This window comes from Vombatus ursinus, unplaced genomic scaffold (genome assembly GCF_900497805.2).
Source record: "Vombatus ursinus unplaced genomic scaffold, bare-nosed wombat genome assembly UNPS02010193.1, whole genome shotgun sequence".
Taxonomy (NCBI): domain Eukaryota; kingdom Metazoa; phylum Chordata; class Mammalia; order Diprotodontia; family Vombatidae; genus Vombatus; species Vombatus ursinus.
In genome coordinates, this window is record NW_020949971.1 from 2,731,715 (window position 1) to 2,741,836 (window position 10,122).

General features: G+C 56.3%; 1 protein-coding gene across 1 annotated transcript in view; it reads right to left on the reverse strand.

The window, feature by feature from the left end:
• Window positions 1–618: 618 nt before the first annotated feature.
• FRG1 (FSHD region gene 1) overlaps window positions 619–10,122 on the reverse strand; it is a 10,863-nt gene continuing 1,359 nt past the window's right edge. Inside the window, exons 4-9 of the mRNA XM_027853702.1 lie at window positions 8,153–8,210; window positions 7,842–7,956; window positions 6,610–6,714; window positions 4,745–4,836; window positions 2,556–2,666; window positions 619–733 (exon numbers count right to left, since the gene is read on the reverse strand). Of these exons, the coding sequence (XP_027709503.1) occupies window positions 697–733; window positions 2,556–2,666; window positions 4,745–4,836; window positions 6,610–6,714; window positions 7,842–7,956; window positions 8,153–8,210 (518 nt within the window). The 3' untranslated portion in view covers window positions 619–696. The remainder of the gene's footprint in view (window positions 734–2,555; window positions 2,667–4,744; window positions 4,837–6,609; window positions 6,715–7,841; window positions 7,957–8,152; window positions 8,211–10,122) is intronic.

Genomic DNA, 10,122 nt, shown 5'->3' on the forward strand with positions numbered 1-10,122 from the left:
CCCCCCCCACTCGCATACACGACAAAGACACGAGTCAATCCAGAGGTTTGTAACATTTATTGGGGGTGGGGGTGGTGGCCCACACCAGGGGCCACAGGCCTCGCTGGCCGTCTCCTCATCTGCACCAATCTGCACCATGGGTGAGACCCTGAGGGCCCTGCCCACTCCGGCCGCCGGAGGACCCCAGCCGCCGGAGGACCCGTGTCGGGGTGATCGGGGTGAGCTCGGCGGTGAACTGACACCCCTCTGGGAGGTGCCGCGAGGAACCCGCTCAGGCAGGGCCCCCTGGGAGCAGGAATCCCGTTCCCTGGACACACTGCAGGCGTGGGGAGGGGTCTTCAAGCCTTCACCCTGTGGCTTGTGCCTCCCTGGGCCTGCACCCAGCTTCTCCCCATCAGGCTTTGAAATCGAGTTCTGCTCTAAGTTTTCAGCCAACCAGGCCACGCCCCAACTTAAGAGCCTGGATCCGATCCCGGAGGGCAAGCTTTGGGCCAGGGAGGCCCCTGCAGAGAGAGGACAGCCCCATGGGTGCTTCTCCAGGTGACCCCTCAGGCTGCTTCCTCCAGCCAGGCCCCCCAGGGGGGGCGATGCCACAGTCACCAACACAAAGGACACAACTTTTCTTTACAAAGAATCCCATCTGCCAAGCGTTTTATTCAGGAATAACAATGAAAAGGCAGACAAAGAACCTGGTCCTCACTTGCAGTATCTGTCAGCTTTCAACTTGACTCTCCTGTTTAAACAGACAGAAACAGAACCAAGCAAAGGTGAGTGCCCCCTGCCTGTGACAGACAACCTGGGTCCCGGATGCCGCTGCCTCGGTGCCCTCAGCTTTCACACGAGGCTCTGCAGGCCTCCCGCTTGCCCCAGAGGGGGGTGGTGACAGGGGCGAGGGGCACAAACGTGTCAGTGGACAGAAGCTGCGGCCTCTCGGAGTCCACGCGGGCCTCCAATTTGCTGGGCAGGCGGGAGGCTGGAGGGCCTGGGAGCTCATGGAGCCCTGCAGGGGCCGGCCTAATTCAGCCCTGCGTTCTCATTCTCCAGGACTGCAGCAAACCGAAAATTAACCTCATCCTACAAGAGCGAGCCCTGCCCCTGCCAGAAGGCAGCCATGCCTCCTGGGGGATGCTGCCTTCACTCAGGGGAGGATGATGGGGCCCTGGGCAGGACGCACGTCCCCCAGCCCGGCCGCAGCCCTTTCCACATTATATTCTCACTTCAGAACATGGAAGGACACAGTCTCTCAGTGAGAAGAGGGGCAGCCCAGCCCAGCCCAGCAGAAAACACGTATCTGGGGTCAGAGTCTGGGCCCGCCACCTTACAGAGCCCCAGCGGGCAGCCCTGACCCTGCTGACCCTCACCTATAGACCAGAGAGGGGCCGGAAACAAGCCAGGCCTATCTCCCCTGCCCCAGACTTCACTGAGGCCTGAGGTCATTCACAGGAGCCGCCCTTCTCCCCTCCAGGGGCATCTCCTGGGGCTCCCCAGCCCTCTGACAGGAGCCCACACAACAGCCAGGGTCCTCCCTGCCTCCTACAGAACAGTGTAAGGCCTGGGGGGGCCTCGGAGAGGCAAGGCTCAGACACCACACGCTCCTGCTCCCCGGTCCACAGAGAAGCACTTGGATTCTAGGAGCCTAGGTATGCAGCTGGAGGGGCCTTCAAGGCCTTCACTTTACAGAGGAGGGGACAGAGGCCCAGGGAAGGGAAGTCAGGTGGGATTGGAACCCAGAGCCTCTGACTTCAAGCCTGCTGTGTCAGGCTGCTTCTCACTGCACAGAAGTTGTCAACAAATAGGAAGAAATTAGGATTAGGAAAGTTCTCCTTCCCTGGACCCAGCATGAATCCACGTGAATGGAAAGAAATCCACATTTTAAAAGTGTGATTCCCTTACGCCCATTCACCCTCTTCTGTGTCACCAGAATGGGACGGGACGGGACACAAGAGCTGGAAGCTGGGCTGAGGGAGATCCAGGCTGGGGCGGTGCGAGGGAGGGGCCGGCCTGAGACCAGAGATCACAGGGGAAGTCGAGGCTCCAGGGGGCTTCTCAAAGGCTCTCTGGTCAGCATGCCATCTGTGGGCATGAGTGAGTGAGTGTGTGTGTCTGCCCGCATGCCTGTGTGTGTACGGTGTATGTGGGTACGCACATGTTTGTGTATACACATTTGCGCTTGAATATGTGTGCAGGGTGTAAAACTGTGACTGCACACACGTTTGAGTGCATGTGTGTACATGCATGCTTGTGTATACATGTGTGGGGCATACAAAGTGTGCGTCTGAATATGTGCGTGTAGGGTGTAGCAATGTGTAACTGCACACGTTTCAGTGTACGTGTGTGTGCACACGTGTGTGTGTGTACACGTGTGTGTGCACACGTGTGTGTGTGCATGTGGCGGGGGCAGCCTGGGTGGTGCTTTCTTTGCTCTCTCTGGAGTTGAGTGGTTTTGTTCTCGGTTCACAAGCACGACAAGTGTGGAAATATGAAAAACGATCTAAAAATGCTGCCTCTGGGGGCTGGTTTTGAACTCGGCGCTCAAGGGAAGGCCCAAGACTCACCGGTCCAGGAGTGTCTCGTGAAAAAGCCCATCTTTCCGGGCCTTCTTCAGCACTCTGCTGTCTTCTTTGCTTATTTTAAGTTTGTGGTCTTGGAAACTCTGGAATTTCTTTCTGTTAAGAAAAATCACGTGTTAAACCAAACCACATGATGATAATAAAAATAATGATGATGCCACCGCTGCTGCCAAACCCTTCACTTGTGTTATCGTCACCTGTGATCCTCCCTACAAGCCTGGCAGGAAGTCTGCATTCTTATCCCCACTGCGCAGAGGGAAAAACAGAGGCAGACAGAGGTTCAGTGCCTTGCTCAGGGTCACACAGCTAAGTGAGGCATGGCGGAGGCTGGATCTGAACTCGGGCCCCACGCTCTATCCACCACACCACTCAGTGTGGGTGAGGCCCTGGCAGCCCAAGGCCGGCAGGTGTCCGCAGCAGGGCAGGCATCAGCACGGAACTCCAGCAGTGGCCTCTTCTGGCCAAAGACACAGATGCTGGATACCTTTTTTTTGGCCAGTGGCCTGGTGTTCCCAGGCAGGGGAGGGGGCGCGATCTGTACCAGTGGATGGAGTGTGGAGACACGTCTTGATCCAGTCCTCACTCTATCAGAGGCTGGAGAAAAGCCAGGAGGTGTGGGAATTTTGCTTCTTCACTCCCGCTGATAGTGGTTTTCTTCCTGTCACCTCCCATACCCCCTCCTGTCCTGCTAGACTTCCCCACAAGACTCATCCCATGCCAGTCACAGAGGAACGGGCCTGGTGAGATATCTCCCTGGGGTGCACAGATCTCCCCCTGCCCCCCCACCCCCAGGTTGGAGCACCAGACAGAGAGATTCCCGACATTGCAGCCTGCCCAGGCTCAGACCTAGCTCCTCTTTGGGGGGTCTCCAGGGCCTAATCTATCCCTGAAACGGTTCCCTCTGAAAGACTGCTGAGAAGGAACGACCTGGGGGAGAACACTGAAATCGGCAGCGAGGGCCGAGGGCCCACTCAGACCGGAGGTCACACTGAGTGAGGAACCAGCTCCCGAGTGGGGAGGGCCGCGGGGCCCACATGGCACTCCCTGCTGCCCCTTGGCACCTGCCTGCTGCACCCCTGGGCTCTGTTCACCACCCTGCCTGCCTGCCTGTCCAGGACTGCACACTGGAGCAGAAGCTCCCTGTGGGGAAGGCCCGCCTCTGTATCTGAATCCTCCACACCCCCACAGTGGCTCAATAAATGCTTCTTTCTTCTTCCTGCCCCTCCCCTCCTCTCTCCCTCCGTGTTTTCTAGGTTATTCACAAACATGCTGAACAGAGTGAAAGCTGCTAACACCTCGAGCCCGGCCATGTGTGAGACAAACACAGGACCGGGACCCCGCCCACTTCAGTTTTGGATGCTGGCCCCTCGGGTGCTCGCCGGGGGACCTCCCTCAGAGTCAGGGTTTGGAAGAAGTGAAGGAAAGGCTAGACGTCAGCCTGACGTGAGGGGAAAACAAAGGCGCTGTGCTCCCCCATCCAGGTGCATGGACCCCCTGAAATCCGCCCGTGAAGGGCCCGCGAAGCTGGTTACTGACCAAGCGACAGGCCAATAGTCACCAGACTCAGAGCGGGCCCTCGGCTAAGCCCCCTCACGGAGGCAGACTGGACCAGAGGGCCCCCGGGTCCTTCCTGGTTCTAAAACCTCTGACCCAACGGGCTGTGGTCGTGGAGTCTGAGGAGTCAGGATCCCAGGAAGCACGACCGTGTCGTGAAGTGAAGATGTCCCCCAACCCTGTCTGGAGGAGGGGCCAGAACCACCCAACAGAAGCGTCACATTCCAGCCTCCAATGTATCACAGCGGGTCGTCCCTCAGGGTGAAACACTGTGAGAGCCTGGCTCCGGGAAACACAAGCTACTTTCTGGGACAGACTGGGCACAGATATTATTCCTTGCAAGCAGTGGCCCAGCTGGGACTGTTTTCAGGGCTCTCTTTCCTAGAACCTCAACTCTACTGCTTTCTTTCTCCACCAATGAGGCATCCAAAAAAGCTCCTTGAGGAAACAGATGTCTGCTGGGAATGCGTCAGGGGAGAGTAGAATCCACCCCTCCATCTATGAGCCCACCCATCCCTCCACTCACCTGCCCACCCAGCTACCCATCAGCCCACCCAGCTACCCACCCACCCCTCCATCTATGTGCCCACCCACCCGTCCCCTCACCCCAGGATACGTACACATAGTTGATTTCACATTGCTTCACGTTTCCTTTGTCTTCTTCGGGAATGTCGTCTTTCTTCTTGGTTTCTCTTTCCGCACAAGAGCGAATCTAGAGGTCGGGGTTTGGAGGACAACGAGGCAGGGGACGTGTTATTCTTAACAACTTGGGGAGAATCCCTCCATAACAAGCAATGAAAGGACCGGCTCCCTCAGGAACGGGGCCTACAAGGGGGTGCTGTCTCTACAGAAAGGACGGTCACGTGAACACGTCTGCCGATGACCGCAAAAGTGGAGAGAGAAGGTTCCTGGAGGGCACCAGGGGGAGGCGGGCGGACAGGAGCCACTGCACAGGCCTCGCTGCATGGAGGGGTCAGAGGGACGAGGCCCCCGGAGCCTGCTGGCTGCTAACTCTGTGGAGGCAGCCAGGCAGCAACCCAGGGCACAGCACCAGGCCTGAGGAAGGAGGACCGGAGTCCAAATCTAGCCTCAGGCACTGAGGAGCTGGCTGACCCTGGGCAAGGTGCCTGCCTCAGCTTCCTCATCTGCGCAATGGGGGTCATAAGAGGATCCAAGGAGATCCCACTTGTACAGTGCTTCGCCTAAGGCCTGGCATGCAGCAGGTGCCACATAAATGCTCATTTCCTTCCTGGAGGAAATACTGACACCTTCAAAAAGGGCTCCCTCGCCGAAACAACCAAGACCACTTTGCTATCCCAAGCAGAGGGAGCAGAATGGATGAGGCTTGAGCAGGACGCAGCTGCGTGCTCACCAAGGTCTGCCACCGTCCTGGAGGCCGCCTGGGGCAGAGTCCAGGCAGAGCCCCCAGACGCCGCAGCGCCGCCTCCACCAGGGTGAGCTGGCCTAACCTTCCATCCCCCAGAACAGAAGTGAGCGGACAAAGGCTGCCTGGTGACCGCGTGATGGAGCTGGCCCATCGGCCCTGTGCAACAGGCAGCCCTCACAGCGGAGGAGGAGCTGTGCCGAGAACGGAATGGGAGATCACGTGGTGCTATCAACAGCCCTGGGCCTACCCCTGAAACTAAAATCCATCTTTCTCCAACATCAGTGTTCTTTTGAAGGGGGCAGCTGTGTGGCACAGTGGACAGAGCACCAGACCGGAAAGCCTCCTCTCCCCTAAGCTCAAATCTGGCCTCAGACATTTCCTAGCCGTGTGACCCTGGGCAAGTCACTTTATCCTGTTTGCCTCAGTTTCCTCATCCGAAAAATGAGCTGGAGAAGGAAATGACAAACCACTCCAGTATCTCTGCCAAGAAAACCTCAGCTGAAGGCACGGAGAGTCAGACAGGCCTGAAAAACAACTAAACAGAAACTACACGTTCTTGTGAAGACGTCGTATGGCTGTGAGCTGCTGAACAGACAAAGGACAGAATGTGCCAGTCCCCAGTGGGGCAAGGGGTCTAACGGGGGGCAGCACACCGCTGACAGAGAACCACGCTTGTGGAGTTGGCTAAGAGACAACCTTAAAAGAAGAACGTCTGGGGAAGGAGACTGATACGGTCAGGACAAGGGATGCCAGATGGCAGACGGATGCACAAATGGACGGCCCGCTGGCGCCCAGGCAACGTCGAGAGGCCCTGACGTTCCCAAGGTACTGGAAAGCAGCCATGGCCAGGCGTGAGAAGGCCCGCGTGACGCGAGCTCCATGCGCCATGCGAGGACGCCCGCGTGACGCGAGCTCCGTGCACCATGCGAGGATGCCCGCGTGACGCGAGCTCCATGCGCCATGGGAGGGTGCCCGTGAGAGAAGGCCTGCATGATGCGAGCTCCGTGCGCCATGGGAGGACGCCCGCGTGACGCGAGCTCTGTGCGCCACCCGGGGACACTCACAGCCCCCTCCCTCGAGCTGATGTGGCGTGACTACCTTGATCATTTCTTCGTCCCCTGCAGTCTTGCTCTTGGCCTCTACGTCACCTCCTTCATTGCATCTGATAAAGCAGCTGTTTGAAGCCAGCAGAGCCATCTTCCCCTGGGTTGGGAAAAAAAAAAAGTAACTTGGCTAATATAAAAAAAGAAGTTTTTAATTGTAAGACTCAAGTCTCAATGCACCCAGTAGAATTATTTCCCTCTACCAATTAAAGGCACTAAGGACTGAATTTGCTCCTGGCCTATAGTGGAGCTTAGGCCCCACCTGAAAAAATCCCATTCTTTACAAATCTGTTTTTAAAGGATCATAGCTTCCCCAAAGGGTAAGTGATCCAAGCATACGAAGCAAAATTTTAAAAGGCTTGAAAACCGTCATCAGCCACGTGAAAACTGTTCTAAATCGCTGAGGAGAAGAAAGCTATAAGGTTTCATTTGATGCCCAGTAAATACGCCAAAGGAGCAAAAACCAGGCATCCTCCACGTTGGAGGGGCTTTGGGAAGACAGGGCCATTTATATATAGTTGGTAGACCTGTTGATTGCCTCCCCCCATTCACTAAATTGTCCACGTCCTTTGACCCAGAGATCCCACCGCCAGGCATGTATCCCAAGAGGGTCAAAGACCAGAACAATGGCCCCATGTATGTCAAAACAGTCAGAATCCTACTTTTAGTGGTGGTGACAGACAGACACAAAGTGGGCGGGTGCCCATCAATGACAGAAGGGCTGCAAACACTTCAGGGAAACTGAAATTATTGCACTGAAAGACACAAGAGCCACGAGGAATTTAGAGGAACCCAGTAAGATATGTATGAACATGTAAAGAAACAGAAGAGAACAGAGCCAGGTAAGCACTACGCCCAATGATTACGATACTGTCAGTGAGAAGCAGGAGAAAGCGTAGCCAAAGGCTGAGTCACCAATGACGAGCAAATGGGCCTCCCTGGGTACGAGTGGGGCCACACGGGCTGGGGGGCCGGGGGACGTGGGGCAACGCTCGCACAGTCAGATGTGGTCACTACATGAACCGGGAAGGGAGGGCTCAGCAGGTGGGACACGCCCAGGAATGACTGGGATACAAAGACCAAAGGGTATCCATCAGACTCAAAGTCATTTTACTAGAGAATTTACTGAGCGAGAGACGTGTGTCAGAGTCACGATCGATCGATGAATCACTGGCCTGTCGAAGCCTGCTGCCCTCCCCGGCACCCACACACGGCACCGCCACTCACGTCCTGAAAGACCGGTTCCCATTGCTCCCGGGGTCCTATCGCGTCGGATCGCCCCACCACCAGGCCGTCTGAATTTATGCCGAGATACTTCCCGTAGCCGGACTTGAGGGCAATTCTTTAAGAAAACCGACAGCAGAAGGCAATCAGGCCCAGCTTCTGCGCCCCCTCATGCCTGCCCTCTGGGGATCCCCCCCCCAACGCCCAGCCCAGGGGGACCATGGAAAGCCCGTCTGCGGGGTCCTCAACGGGACGAATCCCCCTCTCCCCCCAGCATGGGTGTGCACTGCCTGCCCTGTGGCAGTCCACATTACCTGGAATCAGACAGCTTGACCGCTGTGAGCTGCTCAGGGGGGCTGGGGCCCTCGTCATCTAGAAAACAGAAGCGTTGACAAGAGACGGGCCGTTGAGACAAAGCCTCCCTCCTTCCTGGAGGATCCCAGAGAGGGGGATGGAGGCATGGCAGGGACACTGCCCCGGCTTGGCTCGTGGGCAAGGCTGGTTTTCCTACGGCATTGCTGCCAAGGGTCCTTTGCTGACCGTCCCGCTTCCTCACTCCGGCTCTCTGGGCCCGGCCCCTCAAGGAGGTACTGACTAAGGAGCCGCTCAGTACAAGGGCCTCCAGGCCCAGGCGTGGCTCCGGCTGCCCCCAGGGCGGGGCTCACTCCACGAGCCACTGTTCCATGACTGCCCTCCCAGGGCCCTGAGTCAGCCCATACCTTCACTCCACAGAAGGGCCGATCGAGGCTGGCCCCGAGTTACCCAGGGACCAAGGGGGGAGCTGAGCTCGGGTCCTGCGCCTCTCCAGTCAGTGCTGTTTTCCCTCTCCTCTCCATTATTAATCCCTGCTACCAACTCAAGTCCCTCCCAGTCCCTCGGCCAGGCAATACCCTGCCCCCCACTCTCTACCTTGCCACGCTCCTTCCAATGCCTGCCCCGCCCCCTCGGCATCAAAGACCCCTCCCCATGCTTTGTGGAAGCCAGAGCCAGCCTCCTTCTGGCAGCTAGGATCACAGGGGACGGCACTCAGGAAGATCCAAGTTCAAATCCAACCTCAGACACTTACCAGCAGCGAGACCCTGGACCAGTCCGTAGCCACGCTCTGCCTCATGATGATGATGAAGAGGCCCCCAGATCAATCTAGCCTTCCCCCTGCCTCGTCTCTCCCCTCTCCAGCCCGCTGTCACCACAGCCACCAAAGTGGCTCCCCAAGCACAGGTCAGGCCGGCCCCTCCCTCGTACCCTCGGGCCTTTAGAGCACGTGGGGGGCGGAAGAAAAGGGGCGGTTCTGGTCACAGAAAGGCCAAGAGCTCTGAGCAAATAAAGCAGAGTGACCAGAACAGAGGTTGGGGGTCGGGGCCCCCATCTCCAGGGAACGGCCACGGCCACGGCCACCATGCGGGGGCCCACTCCTCCACACGTCCGTCCAGGTCTAAGGACACAGGGGCTGTGCTGGGCACTGGCCTGGGCACCCTACACACATCATCCCTGTAGAGGAGGCAGGCAGACGGGAAGTGATCAGTCTGAGGTCACACATGCAGTACGAATGAGGCCAAATTTGAACTTGGGGCCTCCTGCCTCACAGTGTGCCCACCCTCTGCCTTTGGGCCTATAGCCCGACCAGAGGGCCTTCACTCACTCATTAGCTCACTCATTCATTCATTCAATCACTCACTCATTCATTCACTCAGTCACTCATTCATTCATTCATTCAATCACTCACTCACTTTCACTCACTGTCACTTACTCATTCATTCATTCATTCACTCAGTCACTCATTCATTCACTCAGTCACTCATTCATTCAATCACTCATTAATTCACTCAGTCACTCACTCATTCATTCATTCAATCACTCACTTTCACTCACTCAGTCATTCATTCATTCACTTAGTCATTCATTCACTCAGTCACTCATTCAATCACTCATTCATTCAATCACTCACTTTCACTCACTCATTCAATCACTCACTGTCATTAGTTCACTCATTCACTCACTTTCACTCATTCATTCACTCATTCAGTCACTCATTCATTCAATCACTCACTCACTTTCACTCACTGTCATTCATTTACTCAGTCACTCACTCATTCATTCAATCACTCAGTCACTCATTTATTCAATCACTCATTCATTCAGTCACTCACTCATTCAATCACTCACTTTCACTCAGTTACTCATTCATTCACTCATTCAATCACTCATTAATTCACTCAGTCACTCATTCATTCATTCACTCACTCGCTTTCACTCACTCAGTCACTCACTCATTCATTCAGTCACT